Here is a 27,660-nt window from a genome sequence, read left to right on the forward strand (position 1 = left end):
CTCTTGGTTATTCGATGCCTTTTACAATGGCCTGACTGTGTGTACATGATTCAACTAGTCAAGATTTTATTGTATGCCAAGCTATTGCTTGACTTTGTCTGTAAGACAAAATCACCCAATTTTCATATAAAAGGAAATGTTAGCAAGATAGACAGATCAAGATCAACTGGATAGTATGTGCCTGTGTTATATCTTACCTTAGATTGATGCCAATTGGTGCATTCTATTTTATTATTCAAGTTGCCTGAAGAGGTTTGAGATAGGGTGTACCAAGAAACCTCTAATACACAAAGGGCATCACCAAAGACAGTGTCAACTCTTCCATCCTTTTAGAAAACTTAAAACCAAACAGCTGACCATTCCAAACCAATTATATTATGGCAATATGTTCTTTCATTTGTTTACAAATTGTGGGCAGCTACCAATTATGGAATCTGCCCATCCTCCATCTAACTCCCTTAGATACCTTGCTTTCCATAGTATTGCTACTCCTGACTTCTCAACATTGTCATAATGCTTCTTATTGTCATAAAGTACGCGCAAGACAGGCCCAGTCTCTCTCAGATCAATAACATTGCAGAGTACTTGTTCCTCCTATAAATGAGAGAGCTTGGCGCTGACCTCTGGGTGTCAGAAATGAACAATGTTTCTTAAAATTGACAGGATTAACATTTAGCACAGGATTATGCAGTGGAAATCAGAATACCTGATTACCTTAATCAAGTAACTTGACCAATTATTAAAAAGTAAGGTTACCTTGTTATGCAAAGAACTACAATCAAAATGATGGCCACCTGCACAGCTCCAATGATGGATGCTATTAAGACATACTGAAGTTTTCCAGCTCCAGGAACGACATACAAAACATTAAACTCTTTTTGTTCGCAGCGTGGTCCTTTAAAACCTGTTTCACAGCTGCAAGATGAGTGTAATTGGTCAGCAAATGAATTGAATTCATACAATATTGAAATAAGTAAACGTTTACATGGAAATCAAAAAAAAAAGACTTGTTATTGTCTTATCTAAACATTTACCTGCAAGATGGTTCCTGTTTATTAATCAAGTATTCACATTTTCCATGTAAACAAAGATTATCCAAGTGATTGGGACATGGGATAAAGAGTCCTCGGGCAGGTTTTTCTAATTTATTGGCATTTTTTTCTGTAATATAAAATGCAAATTGGAGGTAAATAAGAAAACTGAAAAATATTTAATGACTTTCAGCAAGAATTTGAGAGTCAGTGGAGTTGAGTTCTATATGAAACTCATCTTAAAAAGTATGACACCAAGATTAGGTTGCTCACAGCATGAGAATAATAAAGTCCAACGAAGGCACTTAAGACAGAAATAGCAGTAGAACCAAGATCTAATTTATGAAATTGAGGTTACAAAGGCAATCCAGCTTTGACGTTCTTGGCAAACAGATTCTTCTGCCATTGGCCTGAAAGTGCAGCATCATTTTCCCCATCTCCACAAATATCTCATCCAAGTAGCCATTTTTGATTTAAACCTAATTGGTGAATTTGGCAGGCTTATTCAACTATGGAGATCTAATGATCTTGCCTTCACATTTTCAAAAACACTCACAAAAGAGTCATTGGAAGTAGAAGACCTGTTAATATTTCTTCCTCTCTAGCATGTTGTGCAATTAATCACTGACCAAGAAAAGCAATTAGGATAAAGTTTTTAAAAATTCCTAAACAGAAAAATCTTCTGTTTCATTTGCAGACCATACTGCAAATAATATTGGGACTAACACTCTAACTGTATAATCTGGAATCAGGAAAATATTACGAGTGGGATTCTATAATTGTTTACAGCACGGAAAAACATGAGTCGTGAAACTTCAAAGAATTAAACTCCGAACATTTTTTATCCGAGTTGACTTTTTTTTTAAAAACTAATTTCTGAAAAAGGTTAGAAATTGATACCTGTGTAATCAGTCCTTGCATAAAGCCCATCTTCAGTTTTCGTACCTGTGGTTGCATTGTCTGATCAAAAAAAGTTAAAAATGTTTTAAAATCACTGAAGTTACCCAAGCAACCTATGTGATACACAGCACATTTCTGTCCTGTGTCTCTTTTTCCATCAGTTTGATCTACAGGGAAACAGTTGAAGAGTAAGCTGTACATTTTTCCTGCTAAAATCACCAAGGAATAACAAATATTCTACTTAACGCAATGTGTTAATTAAGCATTTGTGCCAAGGTATTTCATTTTAAGCCTTATTCTTGAATTAATTATCCTGTTACGGAACGTGCTACCCCTGGGTCATGTGCAAATTAGTAAGATTACAGTTGCTAGTTTACAGAAGGTAATTTTCCAGAACATTTTTCCTTATTCTTGAATTAATTATCCTGTTACGAAACGTGCTACCTCTGGGTCATGTGCAAATTAGTAAGACTACAGTTGCTAGTTTACAGAAGGTAATTTTCCAGAACATTTTTCCTTTAAAGTTGGGCCATTAACTGCAAATAAAGGATACTATGCATGTTTGGAGGTTTCATGTGTTCCAATATAAAGACAATTGTTTTAAGTGGCATTTTGTTTTTGCAGGTTAGTCTCACATTATCCCTTGTTGATTGGGAAGAGCATGACAGTTTACGGGTATCTCTGATAAATTAAACTATAGATTCTTTTTACTTTTCATGTTTGGCTTTTCTTCTTACTGAAAGTAATTTCACACTTACCTTTGTAGAATCCTTCACATACAAAAATTTCTTGAAAAAACAGTTGTCTCTGTAGAAAGCAGAGCTCTCACGGTGACAATGAAAGCCTTACTTGCTTTGTCTTGTATTGTAAAGTATTTACCATTGCTATTCATATCATGCAATTGACCTCTGAAAGTCATACAGAATTTTGGATATGATACAATCTCTATATATTAGTATGCTGCAAAATGTGTTGTCAGATTATAACATTCAAGAATTTTAACCTAGCAGACTGCATTATCTCTCATGAAGAATGTTTGTTCTGTCAGTTGAGAAAATCACATACTTTGTTTTGTGGTATCACAATGTACTCTGTCATAATAGTACTTTACAAACTTCCTGTTACAATGGGTAGAATTTTCCTAGCCCCGAACAATGTGGAGAATGGCAAGTCAGTTGGGAAAATCTGGCAAAACCAGAGAAAATAAGATTCTTAGGGAGAAAGAACAATGTCGGATTCTACAACTAAGTTATGAACATGAAGTGGAGAATCTTGCGAGTGAGTGGTGACAGGCAATTTACATGTATTTGCCAACTATTAGTACTTAATCATGCCTCATTGATATGAAATTTCCCATTCTCTCACACACCAGAGAGAAACTAGAGATGACAATTTCTGACATGGAATTCAGAGGTTGTACATAGCGATTCCGGTTCACTACTTGCTCCTCTGAGCCTCCAACTTAGGCAGCAGTCGCTAACATCTCAATTATGTCTCAAATAAGCAGTGGCTGCCTTAATGCCCCATCATACACTCTGACACTGGGCATGCACCAGTCTTACCACATAATCATTTCAATCCCAGATTCACTTACAATACAGCTCTCCACTTCAATGTTGCAATTTAGAATACACTAACATCTTTAATAATAATGCTCCTGCCATGGCACTTTGCGTTGCAGGAACAATTACTCATGTCATGGATTGGACCAAAGTACATTTGCAGGGCTTATTGTTTACTCTCCTACTGCACACTCACTTTGCTCTTTCTTGTATGTGCACAGCATCTCTTCCTTGGACTGCCTTTGCATGTTTTGTCACTTCTTTCAGAATTTAAAGGCTCACAGTAATTCCGTCTTGCCTTGCTGTTTAGCAGATACAATACCAGGTGTTTGTAGTAGATGTCACCAGTTTTCATTCAAGGAGGATCACATGTTGCTGTATAGCATTGTGCTACGTCAATGTCACACCTACTGTACATGCCAGTAGTTTTGAGGGCAATTAAAAAGCATTTTCTTCAATCCAGTGACCAGATCTTTGAGTCTCAGGGGAGTATTCCTTGGTCAAGTCAAGGGGAAATTGTCATCAGTCAGGAAGACCTGCTTGTCAGTCAGGGGTAGTCTCTGATCTCAGTCTATGGGCCTAGACATGGTCAGTCATCAACATGAGGTGGTCATGGTCAAGCGTTCTGCATAATTGCAGTCTGGAAAGCAGGCTAAAAAGGATGTGATAGATGCTAAGGAGCTGGGAGAGCAGCAGCAATCTTCCAAAGAGGAAGATGAGGACAGTGAACAGAAGTAATGACACCTTCAGGACAACTTAAAGCACAAGTCAGACAGGACTTAATTGATACCTGGTTCCCATGGATGGGACCTGGGGGCTGTGATGATTCACTGACTGTAAATTTGTCATTGATCCAAAGATAAGTGAAGGATGGGTTTCACCTGAACTGGAAAGGGACCAAAGTCCAGGGTGGAAGGTTTGCTCGAGTTGTTCATGAGGGTTTAAACTAGTATGGCAGGGGGGGTGGGAACCTGAGCTATATACTGGAGGTGAGAGTTGATGGAGATGAGGCAATAGCGAGAGGTAGCGCAGCCAGTGGGAAGGAATTTCCTGGGAAAGAACCAAGGGATTGGTTAAAGTGTGTTTGTTTTAATGCAAGGAGTATCAGGAATAAAAGTAATGAGCTTAGAGCATGGATCAGTACCTGTGCTATGATGTTGTGGCCATAACAGAGACATGGGTTTCTCAGGGGCAGGAATGGTTGCTGGATGTTCCAGGGTTTAGAACATTTAAAAAGAATAGGGAGGGGGGAAAAAAAGGAGGGGGTGTAGCACTGCTAATCAAAGAGGGTATCAAAGCTACAGAAGTTACCATTATCGAAGAGGGTCTGCCTACTGAGTCAGTATGGGTGGAAATTAGGAACAGTAAGGGAGCAGCCATCTCATTATGGGTTTACTACAGGCCCCCCAATAGCAGCAGGGAGATTGAAGAAAGCATAGGTTGGCAGATTTTAGAAAAGTGTAAATGTAGTAGGGTAGTTGTAATGGGTCACTTTAACTTTCCCAATATTGATTGGAACCTCCTTCGAGCAGATGGTTTGGAAGGAGCTGTTTTTGTAACGTGTGTTCAGGAGGGTTTCCTAACTCCGTACGTTGACAGGCCAATGAGGGGAGAGGCCATTTTGGATTTGGTGCTCGGCAATTTGGGGCAGGTGTCAGATCTTGCGTTGGGAAAGCATTTTGGGGATAGTGACCACAACTGCCTCACATTCTACATAGCTATGGAGAAGGAGAGAAGCAGGCACAATGGGAGGATATTTAATTGGGGAAAAGGAAACTATGATACTATCAAAAGTGCATTGGGAAGCATGGACTGGGAGCAATTGCTCCATGGAGAGGGCGCTATAGACATGTGGAGACTGTTTAAGGAACAGTTATTGCGAGTGATGCACAAATGTGTTCCTCTGAGACAGGCAAGAAGGAGTAAGATAAAGGAACATTAGAAGACGAGTGCGGAGGAGCTTCTCGTCAAAAGAAAGAAGGCAGCTTACGTAAGGTGGAGGAAGCAAGGGTCTTGCTCAGCTCTAGAGGATTACAGGCAGGCGAGGAAGGAGCTCAAAAATGGTCTGAGGAGAGCCGGGTGGGGCGAAAAAAGCTTGGCAGGAAGGATTAGGGAGAATCCAAAGGGATTTTACACGTATGTGAGGAATAAGAGAATGATCAAAGAAAGAGTAGGGCCGATCAGACATAGCATAGGGAACTTGTGTATAGAGTCTGAGGAGGTAGGGGAAGCCCTAAATGAGTTTTTTGCTTCTGTCTTTACTAAAGAAAAGGACCTTGTAGTGAATGAAACTATTGAGGAGCAGATAAGCATGCTGGAACAGACAGAGATTGAGGAAGCTGATGTGTTGAAAATTTTGACAAACATTAAGATTGACAAGTCGCCAGGGCCAGACCAGATTTGTCTTCGGCTGCTTTGGGAAGCGAAAAATGTGATTGCTTCGCCGCTTGCGAAGATCTTTGCATCCTTGCTCTCCACCGGAGTTGTACCAGAGGACTGGAGGGAGGCAAATGTAATTCCTCTCTTCAAGAAAGGAAATAGGGAAATCTCCGGCAATTACAAACCAGTCAGTCAGTCTCATGTCTGTCATCTGCAAGGTGTTAGAAAGGATTCTGAGCGAAAGGATTTATGACCATCTGGAAGAGCATGACTTGATTAAAGGCAGTCAGCATGGTTTTGTGAGGGGTAGGTCATGCCTCACAAATCTTATTGAGTTCTTTGAGGATGTTACTAGACAAGTTGATGAGGGCTGAGCGGTGGATGTTGTGTATATGGACTTCAGTAAGGCATTTGATAAGGTTCCCCATGGTAGGCTCGTTCAGAAGGTCAGGAGGAATGGGATATAGGGAAATTTAGCTGTCTGGATACAGAATTGGCTGGTCGACAGAAGAGAGCGAGTGGTAGTGGAAGGAAAGTATTCTGCCTGGAAGTCAGTGGTGAGTGGTGTTCCACAGGGCTCTGTTCTTGGGCCTCTACTCTTTGTAATTTTTATTAATGACTTGGAAGAGGAGATTGACGGATGCGTTAGCAAGTTTGCAGACGACACAAAGGTTGGAGGTGTCGTTGACAGTATAGAGGACTGTTGTAGGCTGCAACGTGACATTGATAGGATGCAGAGATGGGCTGAGAGGTGGCAGATGGAATTCAATCTGGATAAATGCGAGGTGATGCATTTTGGAAGGTCGAACTTGAAAGTTCAGTTCAGGATTAAAGACAGGATTCTTGGCAGTGTGGAGGAACAGCAGGATCTTGGTGTGCAGATACACAGATCCCTTAAAATGGCCACCAAGTGGACAGGGTTGTTAAGAAAGCATATGGTGTTTTGGCTTTCATTAACAGGGGGATTGAGTTTAAGAGCCATGAGATCTTTTTGCAGCTCTATAAACTTTGGTTAGACCGCACTTGGAATACTGTGTCCAGTTCTGGTCGCCCTATTATAGGAAAGATGTGGATGCTTTGGAGAGAGTTCAGAGGAGGTTTACCAGGATGCTGCCTGGAATGGAGGGCTTATCTTACGAAGAGAGGTTGATTGAGCTCAGACTTTTGGAAAAAAGAAGGAAGAGAGGGGACCTAATTGAGGTGTACAAGATAATGATAGGCATAGATAGAGTTGATAGCCAGAAACTTTTTCCCAGGGCAGAAATTGTTAACACGAGGGATCATAGTTTTAAGCTGTTTGGCGGAAAGTATAGAGGGGATGTCAGAGGTGGGTTCTTTACACAGAGAGTTGTGAGAGCATGGAATGCTTTGCCAGCAGCAGTTGTGGATGTGAGGTCATTGGCGATATTTAAGAGACTGCTAGACATGCATATGATCACAGACATTTGAGAGTTCGTACATTAGGTTTACCTCACATGAGGATCAATGGTTGGCACAACATCGTGGGCTGAAGGGCCTGTTCTGTGCTGTACTGTTCTATGTTCTATAAGTGGTCCCTCTTTCTTCCCAGAAGCAAATGTGGCTAATTTTTGTTTATTTTTCCTTTGTTTTTGCTGTTAGTAAAAGTGAACATTTTCAACCATTTGAAGACTTTCCAATATGTAATGTTTTCACACTGTCCATTGAGATTATATATGTTACGTTTGGTGCTAGGGAAAGGGCAATATTTCCTTTGACAGGAATCTAAGATGAAATAGCGCTAAGGACAGTAAATCTGTATAGCTTGATTCTTGTAGCTGCTACGATGACTATCAAGTAAATTGAGAATGATGAAAAATATAATTGTGAATTTGAAGTTACATGTTTAATGAAGTGTCAGTCATGCCACCCATGTGCTCTCAGAAGAGTTTATTTTTAGTTTCCCTTCTGCTATGTGCATTTGAAGGTAGTTGTTGGCTAATAACACCTCACCTTGTGCAGTGCTGAGTTTTAAATATGGCTCCAGGAATCCCAGCTGTGGTGCAGGTCATTCTACTGTAACTATCGTTTCGTTAAAGCAAATTAGGTATAATGCGATTGACGAATTGTGGACACTATTTCTAAAGCGCAAACTTTTAAAGCGTGCATTGGTTATGACACAATTCCGGCCCCATTAGCTTAAATGGTGCTGCTATTATGTAATTTTCTTATAACACGGGATTGCATGAGAACAGAACTACTGCATTATAGCAGAACTGACTGTAAATACTTTTGCTGGTGAGCACATCATGGTACAAGCAAGGCCCCTTACAGGCTTGGTGCAAAACTAAACAGGCAAGCTGTGAAGTACTGCATGATAAGACCCACTGCAACCTATGGAGGGAAAGTCTCCAATGGAACTCCACAAAATTGCAACTTGGCTGATTTTGGTGAAATTTGGCCCAATGTGTGTACATACGTTGTAAAACTCCAAAAGTACAAGAATAAATTATAATAAGGAAAATGTTAACAATAAAGTTCAATTGGTTTACCTTTGAAATGGAAAATCTAAGGAACCTTCAGTGTTTACAAGATATTCAGAGCATCCATGCAACAGCATTTCTGTACGTTCATAGATTTTTAAAATTCAGCTAAATTTTACTGTGGATACAGAATGAACTAGTGCTTTATATTGTGTTAACTCTCTTAAACCTACTTAAATCCAAATTTTTAGTAGTTTCAATAATGTTACAACATCAGAATTCCAAGATTTAGTTCTAGTCTTCAAGCATTCTCCTCACATTTGCATCACTCAATCAGAAAAACTAATTGTATTACTGAATAATTGGGATTGTATTACTAGGCTTTGTATAATTTTAGCAGTTGCAGTTGAACAGAAGGCATAGATCACAGATGGTCAACTTTTCATGAGGTGAAAAATAAATTGTGTGCTGTCAAGGAGTAACAAATATTAAATAAATGGGATAACTGTACATTTCTATGCTCCCACCAAGGAGAGGCACTTGTAGGGAGCACAATGAGAAACATGTGCATATAGTCCATTATTTTTCATTTGTTAAAAATTGTAGCTAAAGTATGAGTAATTTTGAAAGTTAATTCATCAATGAGGCTGTTGAAACATGCTTTGCCTCTAATTAGCTATTTGATATCTTGATTTTTCTCATTTTTCATTGTCTCTACTTTTTCTTTTTCTCATTCCATCTCCTCCCTTATTTTACTTCTCCTGTCATCTAATACTGACACATTCTATCTCTCGTCCCTCTTCTTTTCATCTCCTTTATTTCCAGAATCACAGAACCCCTACAGTGTGGAAGCTGGCCATTCAGCCCATCGAGTCTACACTGATTCTCCAAACAGCATCCCACCCAGACCAATTGCCCCAACCCTATCCCTGTAACCCTACATTTTCCATGGCTACTCAAAATAGCCTGCACATCCCTGGATACTACAGGTAATTTAGCATGGTCAATCCACCTAACCTGCACATCTTTGAATGTGGGAGGAAACCAGAGCACCTGGAGGTAACCAACACAGATACAAGGAAAATGTGCAAACTTCACACAGACAGTTGCCCAAAGCTGGAGGCGCTATGAGGCAGCAGTGCTAATCAGTGAGCCACTGTGCCTCTCATGTTTATTCACTGTTTCTTGCCTTTTTTCTATCATTGCCACTCAAGTGCTTTCTCCTGGTTCCTTTCTCATTGCTTCTTGTTTTGCTTTCCATTCATCCTTGCATCTTCTACCCTTTCTGCTTTCCCTATTTCCTTTTTTTTTGTCTCATTCCATGTACTGAACAGAAAATAAAAGACAAATTGTTTAAAATTTGAAAGTGTGACTCATTCATTCTCTGAAGCCTGTGTCCTTCAATTGAAGGAAACAAGAGCAGGTGCAATGAAAAGTTTCTGCCTGAACTCAAAGAGAAACTCAGTGTTGTGTCTTCAATTTTTCATCTCCATTACATGTTTTCTATCCTTAGCAGTGAAGGGCTGGCCATGCTGCACCATGGAACTGAACGACCATGTAACACAACCTATCTTATGGTAAATCAGCAATAGCACTTTCAGTTCAGCTGACTTGATTTCTGGAGAGAGTCTGGTATTGTGATGTGTGTTTGTATTTATGACAGTGATGGCTTTGTTGCTTCCTTGCTGGACTGTGGGTGAAATTAAATGCACAAATTGATAAAAAAAGTAAAAAATTGCACTTCATCTACAGAAGAGCTAGACACTCAGTTACTTCTGATATAGGTGTACTCAAATTTATTCATATTGTTTAATAAATAGCCACTCTAATTTCATCATATGTCTTGTTTGTAAACAAACTCTAATACCTATGATGACAGAATATCACCACAAGGATTAAATATTAGATATGCTGGAATAAATTATGACGTAGAATTAAAAATGTCAAATAACTGTTTTATAAACTTTTGATCCTGCATTTTGAGTGTGATTCAGAGTTGAAACAGTAATGTTGCAGCCCACTAAGTAATCCATATTTGTTTCAAGTGCATTAGTGCAGGATCAGTGAATTTACCCTCACTGGACACTGAAAGAGTATGAATACTTTAACAGAATATTCACAGGATTCTGCAAAAATAAAAACATGACTGAAATTTTACATTATAATTCGCAAATAGAGCACTGAAACGTTTCCATTTACCTGGACATCTTCCCAAATGAGTGACTTCAATGAATTCCTGATTCTGGCAAGATGCCTCTTTAACCTGACAAGGATTATCATAGGATTTACCATCAGAAGCACATACAGGGTTGAAACTGATGCGGGAACAGTCAATGTTGCACACACACCTAGATGAGAAAAAACATGAGCTTTATTTAACTCTTGCAAATATTCCACTATCCAAAGCTCCTAGCAAGCTACTGCTTTCACTTGGAATACAGTCTGAAGAATTGCTTTAACAATACTACAGGCTGTACTGATTTGGAGACGCCGGTGTTAGACTGGGGTGTACAAAGTTAAAAATCACACAACACCAGACTGTAGTTCATCAAGTTTATTTGAAAGCACTAGCTTTCGGAGCGCTGATCCATCAATCACCTGATGAAGGAGCAGCACTCCGAAAGCTAGTGCTTCCAAATAAACTTGTCGGACTATAACCTGCTGTTGTGTGCTTTTTAACTTTGTACAAGCTGCACTGTATTTCTTGTTATCCTTCAGGGGCTTAGAAGGAAAAATAAATGATCACTTAAAATCCTAAATGCAAGGTGCTAAGCAATAAATATACACAATAGTTTTATGCAATAATTGCTTGTCATGTTCTACCAAAAATATTAAAGGAAGTTTCGTATAGCAAGCTTTGCTGTTTGAACAGTTATTATTTGAAAGACAAATCTTTGAAATGCAATAGCATTGTATTCAGAATGCCACAGGGTGGGACTGTGAGATTCAGAGGAGTGCTCTTATTGCTTCTGTAATCATTCAGGAATCATTTTGAAATTTACCCAAGCATATATCATGGGTTCTAGACAGGTTATCTAGTGAAACTTCTACAGCAGATCCCCTGTTTAGAAGTTAGTTAAAACTCCAGTGAGTTCTCATGGACATCATGTGATCCTGACCACATTGATGAACAAGATGCCACCACAGTGCAGTGGAAGCTTTATCCTTCACCAAAACTAATTCTGTTAAAATGAAGGTTGATGAGAACAGAACAGCAAATTAAGCCACTCCATTTAATGTGACCTATCAGCCCCTTCATTATCAGTGATCATGGATAACTGAATTGCCCCATGGTGTTGTGCTATACCATTTTGCTGCAGACCACAATCAGAACCAATATTCCACATAAGAATACTGTGGATTCTATGAAATAATGCATCATGAAATGATGAGATATACATCTGTTCTTTTGATTTCTTTACACAACAATTCCTGATGAAGGGCTTATGCCCAAAACGTCACTCTTCTGCTTCTTGGATGCTGCCTGACCTGCTGTGCTTTTCCAGTGCCACACTTTTCAACTGCAATAATTTCAATGATACCACTGCAGACAGTCTCCAAGTGACAATTAGGTATTTCACCCCTCAGAAAGAAGAGCTTGGAAAAAAGTAGGCTAATTGCTATATTAAATTGTCCACATTGTCATTTTTTGTTTCTTAGAATGGAACTCAATAGTGGTACACCAATACTATTTTGCTGTTTTCTTTCTCAAGAGGAAAAATAAAGATGAAGAAAACAGAAGCTTGCTATGCAAAAAAAACTTTCAAACCAGACAGGCCTCAAATGAAAGCTCAGTGGCACAAGAAACAGCACATTTACCATGGCTGCAGATCAAAAATAGGCTAAAATTCTGAATTGTATAATGAGTATATTTGCTAGAGTTCAATATTGTTAAAGGAAGGAGCACATGACTTTAGAATTGAAAAATAGTGAAGTTATGCTCAACCTCTAGAAAACCTTGGTTAGACCACATTTGAGAGTACTGCATGCAGACTAATTGCCATACAATAAAATGATGAGGAAGTGGAGGGGGTGCAAAGAAGATTTACATGGATGTGATCAGAAATGAGTGGGTACACAGGCAAGGACTAAAAGACTGAGGTTTCATTTGTGCTTGGAATAAATAGGGATTTGAGAAACAACTGAGTTGAGGTCTTAAAACAACAAAAGGGAAAATCTTTCCTTGTGTGAAGAAACAGAACAAACCTCTCCATCCCCCAAGACTGGTGAGACTGTAGAAATTGCTGTTGCAGGAAGTAGTTGAATTGAACCACATGCACAGTAGCATGGTGGCTCAGCAGTTAGCATTGGTGCTTCACAGTGCCAGGGACCTGAGCTTGATTCCAGCCTTGGGTGTAGAGTTCATACATTCTCCATTTGTCTACATGGGTTACCACTGGATGCTCTGTTTCCTCCCATAATCCAAAGCTGTGCAGGTTAGTTGTTCGTGCTAAATTGTCCGTGGTGGTGTGTAGGTTAGGTTAGGATTAGCCCTGGTAAATACAGAGTCATGAGGATAGTGTTAAGGTTTGAGTGTGATGCTCTTTGGAGGGTCAGTGCAGACTTGATAGAATCCCTACAGTGCAGAAAGAGGCTATGATATTGGAAAAGAAGCTAAACAGGCACGTGAAGGAGAGGAAAGCAACATTAGATTGAGATGGGGAAAAGGGAAAGCCAGTAAGCACTTGGTCCGGATGGAGTATTTCTGTCCTGTATATCATCTGTAATCCTTTGTAAAATATTAATCTTTTCTTAAGCATCTTACATGATTTATATTGAATTGGATTGTTGATGTGCTAAAAGATTTGTGATTGGCTGTTTTTGCTGCTGTTAATAGAATCTTGTTCTGAACAAAATTCTGATTTAAACAGAACATTTCCCATCAAGCTAGTCAGTCATTTATTAGAATTCAGATGAACAGTGAAACAATCATGTTACAGACAACTCAATTGACAAACAAGGATTTAGACTTGTGTCACCATAGTCTTAGAGACCATAGGGGCTGCTCTCTCATTAGAGAGAGAAGCAACTGGTGGTGATTTAACCTGAGGGCTAGCAAACCTCAGGTGAGGGAAGAGGTCGAGAAGGAGAGTCCATCATAGTAACCTCAAACCAGTGATAGAAATTGAACACATGCTGTTGGCATTACACTACTCTGCAAACCAACCATCCAGCCAAATGAGCTAAACTGATCCTCAGGATTTGAAGTATTGTACTGATTTAGATAAATAATCAAATTTGTTTCATGACAACAACTTGCATTTGCATAAAACAATGTAGCAAGATGCCTAAAGTTATTTTACATTAGTATTATTGAATAATATTTAAAAGCAAGCAACATAAGAAATTAGGAAAGTTGAGGAATATGAAGTATGTTTTAAAGGAAAGTGATGTACAAAAGTGGGGCAAAGCTACTAATGGTGGAACAATTAAAATGGAGGATGCTCAAGAGGCCAGGATTAGAGGATTGCAGAAGGTTGCAGGGATGGAGGTGGTCAAGGATTTGAAAACAAGATCAGGAATTCTAAAACCGAAGTTTTGGCAGACTGGGCGATAATGTAGATCAGCAAACACAGAGGTGGTGAGTGGGATGTGGTAAAGGTAAGATACCGGCACCTGTGTTTTAGCTTGCTTTCAGTCTATGGAGGGAAAAAAATGGGACACCAGCTGGAATAAAATGAAATACTTCAGAAGAAATAATTCAGATGAGTCTTTCAGCAGCAGCTAAGCTGAAGCAGGGACAAATAAGTAAAAATAGATGTTCTTTCTGATAATGTGGATGTGTAGTCAAACGCTCAACCTGAGGGACTCAACACTGCAGAAATGTTGTGAACAGTTGGCTCATTCTTGGAGTGGCCGGTAAAATGGCTAGAGACAGTGGCTAGGAAATGGATGTTTATGGCAGGGATCAAAGACTGTATCTTGTACATGGCCTTTAAAGTGTCTTTACACCCTTCTCTTTAAACCACTATTAAACAAGAAATGACTTTTCTTTAGGTAATTGTATATTTAACAAATTATAATTTCATTACACAAATACGCTATCAAGATGCTTGTTTATTTATTGCAGTCACAACCCTCTTGCCAAGAGTTGAGACCATTTAAGAACCCTGAAATACAGGAAAATGTAAATGATAAAACATGTCCGCGTGTTTTCATATATAACATTATTATAAGTAAATAAACACTTGTGACAATAGATTGGTATATGTGGATTTTTATATTTGCATTATGAAATAATTATTCAAACACATCATCACTAATACAGGGATGCTGTGGATTAAAAAATAGATCTGGCAGTGTTATTTAGTCTTCAAGGCAGGGAGGTTAGATTCAGTCTGGAAGAGGCATTGTACTGTGATAGGTTTTCCAAATTTGCAGTTCAAAACTGGCTTTTTCTCCATTTATATTTAAGACTAAGTGTATTTTGAGAAGGTCCACGTATGGTTGGAAAACATGGATGCATTTGGAAAAATGATATCATAGAATTGAATGAAAGTGGTATGTTGTTCAGAACCTCTAAATTCTTCCATCACAATCATCATTGTTTTGTAAATTCTGAAGTCTCCTATGCTGGGAATGCTATGCAAATATTTTATAGAGAAAGTAGAGGCAAAATGTAAATGGTAACAAAGTTAAGTACTTTATTTTCAGTACTGATAGGCAGCAGAAAGATTGTTAGGAATAGTTAATCATCTAGTTAATCATCATACTCAGAGGTATGGTTTTCTAGAGATTGTAATGAATCTAATGGTAGGACAATGTTCCCTGTCAGCTAAGCGGCACAATCGGCAAGCTGAAACATTGAATTCCACATCTGGAAATTGCTGCTACACATGGAACTTGGTAGATTAAAAAAGACAATTACAGGGATTGTTGATTTGCACTTGAATTTTTAAAAAATAAAACAAAATTATTTTTAAACCCAGACTAATTAAACAGGGACTCTGACACAGGAAATTATTAGTTATTGGGAGCAGGTCAGAAGGATTGCCAGGTTTGGGTCTGAAGGACATTGCTCATCTTTTTTGCAGATAAGTAATATAGACATCTGTTTCACCTGGCCTTTGGGAGTCCTTTCAGATGCTGCAATTCATGAAGCCTGGGAAACTCGCCTGATGGCTTTAAAAATAAAAGTGATGTTAAAAGTGAATGCAAACAACCTCCTTAAAATAATTTGAGGACACAATTCCTGAGGATGTGTTGATCTCCTGTTCATGTTAGAATAAGAATTTAGTGGGTTGGAGATGATCCTTCCTTTTTCTTTCAATCTCCTGATACTACGCCTTACAACATTTTTAAAAAAATCTAGATTGCATTTGGTACTTTGTGAAATAACTCCATGGAGGCTGGTAACCCATCACCAAGTCACCCTTTATTTACACACAAAAAGTCCTTGACATTGATCCAGTTCCCTCAGAGCCAACTCTCAGAGTGAACAGGATGTCTGACACTTCTGTTCTTATCTGTCAGCCAGGGCTCCCTGATTGGACAAGGTTAACAACTCCAATCAGGGAATTCATTCTGTGAGGTCCACCTGGCTGACCTTATTATAATCGCTACACTGTATGCAAATCCAAAAGTCTTTATTAAGTTGCTCTAATCTTAAAGAACAGGCACTGACTGATACGGATGATGCGTCACAAATGGAAAGACTATTTTATAAATGTTTATTTATTTTTGGACGGTGGACCAAAATAGGAAAAAGATACTGCTTGAAATCAAGGAAAATGTGGAGGGAGATGTTAAGCTGTAAAACAAGTTACTTGAACTCATTGGGAGTTGTATTTTCACAGTCGCTTTACTCAAGCAGTGGGAAAGATGCTGGAACATACCCTGGGTACTTCTTTGCGTCAGCTTTGACTGTTGATTAAAAAACCAATCAGTACCAGTTGTGTGTGTCAGAAGTCAATAGCAGGACCACAACTCTGATTGGCTCCTGGGCAAGTGGACTGCATCTGAATCAATACAGGGGCTAAAACCTTTATAAAGATGGCACCCCTCTCTTCTTGCAGCGAAAAAAAAACCAAATAATAGCATATCAGCCAGATATTCTCAGTCTCCAATTCCCATTAGTTGTCGTCTCTAACCAGTGAGAGGCTAAACAATTAAAATGCCAACCTCACTCCAGCAGTAAAGATCTGAAGGAACTTAGGACGAAGATCAAAGATTAGAAGGATTTGGAAGAGGACGAACAACACCTCATTAAATCCTGTGGATTTGTGTTTTTACATTGTGTTGCTTAATTTTATTCCATTCATAACATCTGTTACTTTGTTTGTCTATGTCTTTCTGCGAGTGTGTTTATGCATTTATAAAAGAGACAGTATAAATTGATAATTCATGTTTTGTTTGCATGTGGTTAGAATTACTTTATTTGAAATAAATAGTAGTTTCTGGTTAAGTACAAGAAACTTGGTCAGTGTTTTCTGTTAACCCAAGTTTATCAGACAGGAAAATTGAGACTTTGAGTAATTTGATTAAATCTTTACCCTCGTGCCAATCCCAGAAGCCCTCAAATTCCTGACTTGTTCAGATTACAAGTCAATGTAGTAGTTACAGGTAATGCTGTACGGGTACCGCCCTTCTTTACAAATTGGAATACAGTTGTTTTGTAATCTGACTGAATGATGCTTGACTCTCAGTTAAACAGCTTTTCATCCTGTCTTCATGGTTTTATAACTAATAAACAGAAGTGTTCAAAGAAATACAAACAGTACATTTTTAATAACATTATGATTTTTTCTCCAGTTATGTTGGCACTAGCATTCTGGAAATTAATTTTCAATTCCAGGAGAAATGAAAGTAATTCTGGAGAGTTAGCAACCTTACCATAAAGCAGTTGGATTCAGTCAGGATATATTAAATTGTTTCTGGATCATGTGTTTTTAGTCATGCTTGGCTATTCTCAAGAATTTTGAGGTTAAAATTTGAATGAAAATGTTGAGTTACATGTAAACCTGTGACTTATAGAATTAGGGCATAGACTAACTTTGTGATTTGCATTCAAACACATTTTGCAATTTCTTTATTGTTTTAGCAAGCAAATGATATATTCAGATATTAAGATTTTACTGACTTCCCTCAAATGGATTTTTATTAGTTAATTTAACTTAAAGCCAAAGCAATTCACAGCAATGAGTGTCCATTTATTGTGTGTAGCTTGTTATTTATTCCTCTTTGGAACAGATACAATTCAGTTTGACTTCAGTGCTTTAAGGATTTTATAACCTTGCATAATATTTGTATTTTTTTGCATCCTACAGTGACTAGAATTTAATGGCAAACTAGCAGGAGGAAGCACACGTCAAAATTATGCAAGTTTTAAACTAAACAATTTCCGATATGAACACAATTTCATAGCAGTTGGAGTTTGCTAGGTGATGGATATAGACCTTCTTAATTCTTGGTCAACATGAAGGCATGTTGCTGTTAGGGAAGAGGCCACGACTTTACATTTGATTTCAATGTCAAACATAGCTTGGTCAGGTATGGATCAGGTGCAGGGTAAAACCTTCTTTGGACCACCTAAATTTTAAAGAAGTGTTCCAACTGTATCATTACAAAATCCCCAAGTCCCATGTTAGACAATTTCAGAAATTAAGATTTGAATATTAATATTTAGAGTCAGGTTGAGACACCTGCAGAGAACAGAGATCAGATTTCCATGAAGATTCAGAATTGCGAGATCGATGGATTTTCATCTTGTTGGAGGGGCTGAATTTAAATCCAGGTCCCAAATGTAAAAGCCACAGCTGATTCACTATGATAAGAACTTCTAATAATAAAGTATGCAAGTGATGCTGTTACATTTTCAGTTTGTAGATATTAACAACGTTTAGTATTTGCCATTAAGTAATACATTTACCAAACATCTTCTGCATCTTCGTCACATTCTGCTCCAAATTGGCAGATATCGCATGATGAGGTTTTCTTCAGAATAGTTTCTCCAGAACCTTCGTTTCCTGCAGGTTAACATTATTTAGAAATTTTTTAAAAAGCAAAACATTGCTAGGACTTTGTGATTTTTTTTTTACCTTCTGATGAATACTAGAAATGGGTATTTTAAAAATGTTCCGGTTACATGACATTCCCTCCAAAAAGGATCTTTTTATGTTTTCATGGGATATTGGTGTCACTGGCAAGGCCAGCAGGTTTCCTTCCCTGAAAGGCCTTAGTGAACCAAATGGGTTTTACAATAATCGATGTTTTCATAGTCACATTTACTGAGACTAGTTTTATATTCCAAAATTAAGAATTGGGATTTGAATCTACATCTGAGGAGTATTAGCTTCTGGATTACTAGTCCAAAGACATTGCCACTGTCTCCCTAAATTGTTACCTATCTCTTATGTTTGACTTTGACAAAGTACTAAGTTAAATTAGTGAGTAATTATTCACATTTCTTGCTTTTGTGCATTAACTACTGTAAATATTTCAGAATGTCTTATTTCTCGTCAGAGGAGTGTCATAAGTGACTGCTTTGTCATGTTTTTTCTGGAAAATGTGACTGCATACTTTGATTTTTTTTTATATTCTCCTCCCCCTCACATTATTTTTATTCAAATGAAGCTAATCTTATTCAAAACTGGCTTTAATTGAACTACAATTGAAATTTACCAACAATTTATTGCAGGAATCATTGTAACCCGTAACCCCTAAATAAGTCAGGATAAAATATGGTAAGAAGAAATTGTTGAGTCACATTCACAGTAATTACCTGAAAATAGAAAATGAATGCACTGCAGTATATTACAACAACCACAAAACTAAAGAGAATATGCAATTTAAAAACCTGTGAGAAACAGCACATAAAATGGAAATATTCTAAAGAGAATACTTCACTCAAATGCCATTTATTTAATTTAAAAAGTGAGCTTAAATCAAGATTTCAGCTGTAATAATCAGATTGAAAAAATTGAAGACCTTAACCAAATAACTGCACTTTGAATGATATATTGATGGTATAATCAATTACAACATATATTATTACTATATGCATATACCATATGAAGTGAAAAATAATATATGGAGTAGGGTTATGTTCAGGGTGATCTAATTTTTGGATCCCAGAATTTATGTTCTGAATTAACTTAAATATAGACTGCCAGGAAGTTCCCTCAGTTGTTCCTGTGCATGGGAACACGCACAATGGAAATGAGAAAGGCAAAACTGGAAGGTTGAAGGTCTGATTCAAGCCTATATTAAGCTGAAAGATTTTATGCAAATTACTCCTGGACTGAAGGGTAGACTTTGCAAGCAATATTGAAGAGGGTAGAGGAAATCACGAGCAAATATAAATCAGCTAATTGATCAGCTACAGAAAATAACTCAAGTTTATACAGTACCTCCATTGGAAGTCCCAACTTGCTTCACACACGATAGGTTACCTTTGAAGTGAACTCACTGTAGTTATGTAAGGAAACATGGCAGCTAATTTGCTCACAGCAAGAATTCTCATGCAGCAATGAGCCAAGTGGCAAAGTGATGTTTTTATTGTTGGTTGAGGGACAACAGCCGACTAGGACACTTGCAGAAAATCATTACACTTCCTAGGATGGTTTCATGAGATATTTTATGCTCACATGGTCAAGCAAATACCTTAACCAGAACACAGTATATCCAAAGTACTCCCTCGCTATAGCAGTGAAGGGTTGGCCTATAATATGTTGCCAACTCTGATTCAATCAGGATTGGTGTCTACATCACTGGGGTTCCCTACATGGACTCATTTTGGGTCCTTACACATAGCAGTGCAGGTCAAACAGTCACTTAAAAAGACCAGTAATAATATTGGTTTTGTAAATATAGGCATGGAAAAGTGTAATTAGAGTGTAAAAGATTATTTGCACAAGATAACAATTATGACAGGATCCATACCATTTAGAGTAAACTATTATGAAAAGGTCAATAAAGCTAGTGTGTAGTTTTAGTAGGATGATATCAACTAGTAACAAAGTGATACTTAACATCCTAGGACTATTTCCCATGAAATAAAGAAGGGTAAGAAAAAAGATTTTGTCTTCAAAAATGTATTAATTAAATGAACAGGAACTATTTCTTTTGTTTGGGGAATCAGTAAGACAGTGGAGAGATCTGTTTAAAGAAACTTCTTTAACAGAGGGCTGTTAAAGCATGATGTTTTCACCACAGGGAATAGTTCAGACAAAAGTCTAGTGCATCTTGGCAAGGTGATTAAGTAAACTAATGAAGCAAAATAGGAGAAATGTTTACTGCCCTGATCACAACATTTGGATTGGTAATAAAAATAGGAAATACTCACAGGTCTGGCAACATCTGAGAAAAGGAAAAATATTAACACTTCAGTTTGATGACCTTTAATTTGAGAAAAATCATCAACCTGAAATGTTGGACTGAATTAACACAAAGGATGTCCCTACCTGCCATATCTCTATTCCACTGAGTTGGCATGGGATGCAAGCAGCCTCAAAGCAGAGGCAGATGGATGGAAGGCTGGCAGGCTTGCATTGCTACCTTCATTTCCTGGGATGTTGGCCCAATTCTAACAATATTGGGCTATCAAACTCTCACTCCCTGCCACTTCACATACTGCCAGTAACCATATCAACAAAACCAGGTGGAACAGATGGCCAGGCATCTGATTTACCAGATGTTCTCATTATGAATGCTTGTCTGAGGTCCAAAGTAATTACTGGGACTTGGGCCTTAGTGGAATGATAGCTTTGTTTAATTGACATTATCTCATATTAACTTGGTCTTACTTTGCATTTGTTTTTAAAATGCCCCAAGTACTTATTTGCAAAACAAAAAAAAAGGTGAATTAAATTAAAAGTTCCTTCAAAACGATCCAGTCCTGGTGTTCATTGTTCAAGTAAACCCCAAGGCTGAATTTGTTTGGATAGCAAGCATAGAGATTGGCAGGCATGGAATTTCATTGGAACATAGGAATTAAGAGCAGGAGTACACAATTCAGCCCTTTGAGCCCGCTTTGCCATTTAACATAATTATGGCTTATCTTATCTTGGTCTCAACTCCACTTTCCTGCCTGCTCCCCAAAGCCCTTTATCCCACTTTTCATCAGAAACATATCTATTTCTTTCTTGAATCTGTTGATTGATTTTGCCAACTGCACTCTGAGGCAGTGAGTTCGATAATCCCATTCCATGCAACTTATCAGACACTTGACTAGAATTTTCCTTTTGGTATCCGAAAGCATGAGGGAACCACCCAACTGCCTGCAGGAGTTGCCGTCCCTCCAGTGGCAGACTGGCAGAGCCTATGGTCGAAGAAGGCTTTCAGTGTTTGCTTGCTTGCTTGGCTTCAAATACAGCTGTTGGTGTCCCTGGGGTAGGTGTCCCCTTCCATAATGAAGACTTGGCTAATGAATGATGTGGAGATGCTGGTGTTGGACTGGGGTGGACAAAGTTAAAAATCACAACACCAGGTTATAGTCCAACAGGTGTATTTGGAAGTACAAGTTTTCAGAGCACTGCTCCTTTTTCACTAGCTACCTCATGAAAGAATGGTGTTCTGAAAACTTGTACTCCCAAATAAACCTGTCGGACTATAACCTGGTGTTGTGAGATTTTTAACTTTGGCTACTAAGGTATTTAAAAAAATTAATTAAAGTTAAAATAATTGGAGAGAAAATGTTTCTGATAATGGAATGCCCATTTTCTCACTTAATTGAAAAAGGAGCCTGTTGCATCTTCAGTTCTTGAGGGCCAATTTGCTCTCTAGTTTCAAGAGCCACTTGTCATCCTTAATTGGAATGGAGAGTCTGCCTTCTGGCTTTTAAATAGCCATTTAAGAAAAATCTGTGTTCACCACAGTGCTCTAGACTTCCATTGGATTATGTCATAGTCCTGACGTCTGCAATGAAACTCCTACAGAAAGTCTGAGCATCAACATTTAAGAGTTTCAGATCTTTTAAAAGCTATTCTTTTCTATTCCTATTACAAAAGTAAATAACTTCTGACTTAACCACATTATATACCATCTGCTGCTTCTTACATATTCAATTAACCTATCTCTTTGCAGCCTGTTTTTCCTGTCCTCATAGCTTACATTCCCTAGTATGTGCAGCATTATAATTATCAAAGGAACAGTCCACTTCACTGTCAACCATTCTTGGTAGCAATAACAGCCTTTGCTATTTACTCAAAATGCTGCACATACATTGTCACTCCAGACTTTGACATAAAATGAAAATGGTAGAAAATCAATTAACTGGTTATGAAGCTTTTTAAATCGTATCCTGATGTTGTGAATAGTTGCTACATAAATGCCAATTGCATTTCTGCACTTTAAATAATCACAAATTAAATTTGGAAAAATATGGATTCTAAGAGTTGTGCTAGAAATGATTTTGCAGACCAGCTAGTCTCTCTGACATAAATGAGAGTGATTCCATGCTCAAAAGCAAGTTTGTTCTATTCCTAATATAGTGACCAACACTGTTTGACAGGGAAGGTTTAATGATGACCTGAATTTTGCTGCAACAATAATAGTGAAGTTGACATTGTAAGCCATTATCAGGAGCTAATAGCAACATATGGAAATTACTGTCAGAAATACCATGTTCTGTCACAGGGTGTGCTGCTGCAGCACTCAGCATTTAAACAACAGCAATGCAGGAATGTAGTGTACTTGTCCACTTATTCCATGCTAAAAAGGACAAAGAAGTTAGGACTAAATAAAAATCGAAAGAACTGAGGATGCTTTAAGAAGGATTCTAAGGAAGGGTCACTGGACCCAAAACGTTAACTTTGATTTCTCTTCACAGATGCTGCCAGACCTGCTCAGCTTTTCCAGCAACTTCAGATATTGTTTCCAACAAGTTAGGACTTCTGCATGCAGGGGAGTGAGAGAGCATAAGAATTTTAAATTTCATAATAAGTTGTTAACTGAATGGCCTCCTTAATGTTCAAAATTAAATTTATAATGTGTAATCTCATTTCCTGAGGTGCAAATTAATGTTGACTTTAGAAAGGTTTTTTTTAAAGTATTCGCTATCTGTCTTTACTCTTCCTTCTTTTGTCACATCTGTATTTCCCAATATTGATTTTGCTTGCTATACATTAATTCAATGCACTTTATATTTCCTGTGTTATACTTCCTAGTTGAAGTCTGCAGGCAAAACATTCATGTGATTTTGTTTTTCGGTACAAGACTCACAATTTGCAACCTACTCCCCTGGTCCAATTCAGTTTCTGGTCAGTAGTATCCCCAGGGATGTTAAATATGATGATTCAGTGGTATTAATGTGATTGAACTTCAAGGGGCAATGGTTAGATTCTCTTTGTTGGACATTGACAAGGCATGGCCCTTGTGTGGCATGATGTTAATTACTACTTGTCAGCCAAATGTGGATATGTCTAGTCTTACTGTATTTGGAATGGACTGCTTCAGTATAAGTTATGAATAGTCTATTAACATACACCCTTCTGACCTGAGAATGGAGAACAGGTATTGATAAAGCAGCTGAAGATGTTTGGGCCAAGTACTCCTGCAGAAATGTCCTAGAACTGAGAAGTCTGACATCTCATAACCACAATCATCATCCTTTGCACTAGCTGAATAGACGGGGGCTGTTTTCCCTGGAGTGTCGAAGGCTGAGGGATGGCCTCGTGGAGGTTTGTGGAATTGTGGGGGCCATGGATGGGATGGTGGACAGGGTCTTTTCCCTGGGGTGGGGGACATGGGTTTGGGGTTGGAGGGGAGTGATATGGAAGAAACCTAGGGGACAACCTTTTCGCGTAGAGGGTGATACGTGTTTGGAGTGGGCTGCCAGGGGAGGTGTTGGAGGCTGATGCAGTTGCAACATTTGGGGCAAATCTGGATGGGTGTATGAGTGGGAGGGGTTTGGAGGGATGTGGGCCAGGTGCTGGCAGATGGGTCTGGTCAGCATGGACAAGTTGGACCGAAGGGTCTGTTTCCATGCTGTGCATCTCTATGACTCAGAATAGAAACACCATCACTGCAACAAAGAATCCTCAGACTGCTGTTGTTGTTTCCAAACATAAATGTATTAGTTTGTTTCAAGTAAAACAATTTGGGTCCCTTCTAATCACCAATGATCAAACCACCCAGGCCTGCTGTCATACACACTGCAGATCATGTGACCGCCTTTATTTTACTTTGGAGACAGGGTGGAATCTTATGAGGTTCCGAACAGCATGGGCTATGGCGAAGTGAGCAGTAGAATTGGGAGAGATATAGTGCAAAACTGATCTGGATGTCAAAACCATCTTGTTTGCTTTCCTCAAGCAGTATGACAATATTTCTGTTAATCAGCAGTGAGTACCCAGTTGATGAAAATTATTGCTTGTTAAGAGCCCAACCTGCCATTGGTAGTGGTCTTACCTAACTCTCCATACAAACTAGCCTTCAGGAAAACTTAACATGGAAACCAGTTTGATTTCCTGGTGACCTCAACTTGCTGCTTGCTCCATGAGAAACATGTTGACGACAGACAAATTGGAGCGCAGGACATGATACAGCAGCACCAGTCACACATGCCTTTCCACCACTGACATTGGCACTCCATTTACAAGGAGGCCTTGCTACCATCAGGCAATGCACTGTCACTGTGCCATTCAAGGGCAGACTGCTCTCAGAGGGGCCACACCAACCAGTAGAATATGGTTGCATCAAGTGTATAGGTACTACACAGGGAAAGGAGCCAACAATTTTTATCAGGCTGCTCCTTGGCTTGTCCATCTTTTCTTGTATTAGTGTACCATGTTAGTCTAGCATCAGTACCACATGTCACACATATGGTATCTGCAGCAAGCAATCCAACATCTCTGAAAACCTTGGAGAAGTAGACCATGATGAAGTCTATGGGGATGCCTGTCAGTCGGGGGATCCCAACACAGTTAGCCAAGAGCAGTCTTCCATTACCAGCCCCAGGCGTTGCTCACATTCGGTCACCTATTCGATGTGGCATTACACAAGGGGACGATGCCTCTGTGTTGCAAGTCATGATCAGCCTTTATCTTGATAGGGACAAGTCTGGGGTATATGGGGGAGGACTGACACATATGTGAACCTATGCCAGAGACCTTGGCAGATAAGAACCATAACTAGTAGATCGCTCAAGGAGGTGGGCCACGGTCATCCTGTTGCTTCCATTCAAAGAAATTAAAGGAGTCAGGGAAAGTTTGATTCAGGCAAAGGAGCCTGGCAAAAGGGAGGGTATAGTAAATTGTTTTAGTTATATGTACACAACTTGGATGATAAGCTCGGGAGGTGTGGTCAATGCCAGAAAAATCTTTCCTTAAATGGTTTTCAAAATGGTTTACTGTATTCTAGCTGTGATCTGACTAATGCTTTGTATAGTTTTAGCAAAACCTCTCTACTTTTATACTCCATTCCCTATGAAATGAAGGCCAATATTCCATTTGCCTGCCTTAGCACCCATTGAACTTCAATGCTAACTTCTTGTGATTCATGGACAAGGACTCTCAGATCTCTCTTCTGTGGTTTTGTGCAGTCTTTCTCTATTTAAATAATATTTAGGTCCTCTCTTATTCCTCCCAAGACCTTCCATTCCTCCATATTATATTTCAATGGCCTTTTTTTTTGCTCATTCACCTAACCTGTCTATATCCCTTTGCAAACTGTGTCATCCTTACCACTTGCCTTCCCACCTACTTTTGTATTATGCACAAACTTGGCTATAGTACATTCACTTTCCTGAACTAAGTCATTAATATATATTGTAAATAATTGTGGTCGGGTGCTGATCCCTATGACACATCACTAGTTTTAGATGCTATCCTGAACATGTCCGCCTTAATCCTACTTCTGTCTTGTATTAATTAGATATCTATCCATGCTACCTTCAACTACTTCCAACACCATGGACTAATCTTATGAAGTTGCTTGATATGTCATATTTCACAAAAACCTTATAAAAATCCAAATACATTACATCCACTGCCTCCACTTTATGTATTGTGCTTGTTAGCTGAAAGAATTCTAGTACATTTGTCAGTTATCATTTCTCTTTCATGAAGCATGCTGATTCTGCTTGATTACATTATGCATTTCTAAATGCTCTGCTGTTGCATCCTATATAATAGACTAACATTTTCCCAATAACACGTTAAATGGCCTATAATTACCTGTTTTTTGTCTTCTTCCCTTTTTAAATAAAGGAGTGAAACTGGCTGTTTTTCAATGTATGGGATTTTTCCAGAATCTATAGATTACTGGAAGATTACTACCAATGCATCTACTACCTATGTAGCTGCTTACTTTAATATCTCAGGAAGCATTCTATCAGGTTCAGAAGACATATCTTTTTTAGACCCATTAATTTTCCTAGCACTTTTTCTCTGGTGATAGTTATTGTACTTATTTCTTCTCCTCCTTTTGCTTCTTGAATATTTACTAATTTTGGAATAATATTAATATCATCTATTGTGAAAATTGAGGCCAAGTATTTATTCAACTTCTCTACCATTTCCTGATTTCCCATTATTTTATCTCCAGGCATGAATCTCGAAAGACCCCACGTTCACTCTGGCTTCTCAATTCCTTTTTAAAGAAGCTCTTGCTGTCCAGTGTTAATATTACGTGCCGGTTTACCCTCAAAGTTTATTTTTGCCTTCTGTATTATATTTTGATCATTTGTTTTGGTTTTTAAAAAATTTACAAATCCTCTGGTTTACCACTAATGTGAGTCACATTCTATGTATTTCCTCACAATTTGATGCTATCCTTCCCTGGTTAACCAGTTGGTTTAACCCCCTTCCTTGAATCCTTCTTCCTCACTGGAATATGCCTTTGTTGTGAGCCTTGAACTATATTCTTAAACAGTCAACATTCTTCCTGAATGGTTGTTGCTGCTAAACACCTTCCCCCATCCACTCCAGCCAGCTCTGTGCTCATTCCTTTGTATACATCCCTACATAAGCTTAGTGTTATTGTTTCCAACACAAATTTTTCCCTCTCAAACTGAATGCTAAATTCTGATGTGTTATGGCCACTGTTTTAACTCTTGCACCATTTATTAAATCTGCCTCATTTCACATCACCAGATCCAAAATAGTCTAATTCCTGTTATAGAGTCATAGGGATGTATAGCTTGGAAACAGACCCCTCAGTCCAACCCGTCCATGCCGACCAGATATCCCAACCCAATCTAGTCCCACCCGGCCCATATCCCTCCAAACCCTTCCTATTCATATACCCATCCAAATGCTCTTAAATGTTGCAATTGTACCAGCCTCCACCACTTCCTCTGGCAGCTCATTCCATACACGTACCACACTGTGTGAAAAAGTTGCCCTGTAGGCCTCTTTTATATCTTTCCCCTCTCACCCTAAACCTATGCCCTCTAGTTCTGGACTCCCA

At 38.5% G+C, this 27,660-nt stretch overlaps 1 protein-coding gene across 1 annotated transcript in view; it reads right to left on the minus strand.

Annotated features, from left to right (window-relative positions):
• tmeff2a (transmembrane protein with EGF-like and two follistatin-like domains 2a) overlaps positions 1-27,660 on the minus strand; it is a 101,254-nt gene that overhangs the window by 13,681 nt on the left and 59,913 nt on the right. Inside the window, exons 6-10 of the mRNA XM_043692890.1 lie at positions 18,182-18,278; positions 10,513-10,661; positions 1,932-1,991; positions 1,035-1,161; positions 757-915 (exon numbers count right to left, since the gene is read on the minus strand). Coding sequence (XP_043548825.1) covers positions 757-915; positions 1,035-1,161; positions 1,932-1,991; positions 10,513-10,661; positions 18,182-18,278 — 592 coding nt within the window. The remainder of the gene's footprint in view (positions 1-756; positions 916-1,034; positions 1,162-1,931; positions 1,992-10,512; positions 10,662-18,181; positions 18,279-27,660) is intronic.

Source organism: Chiloscyllium plagiosum, chromosome 7 (genome assembly GCF_004010195.1).
Source record: "Chiloscyllium plagiosum isolate BGI_BamShark_2017 chromosome 7, ASM401019v2, whole genome shotgun sequence".
Lineage (NCBI taxonomy): Eukaryota > Metazoa > Chordata > Chondrichthyes > Orectolobiformes > Hemiscylliidae > Chiloscyllium > Chiloscyllium plagiosum.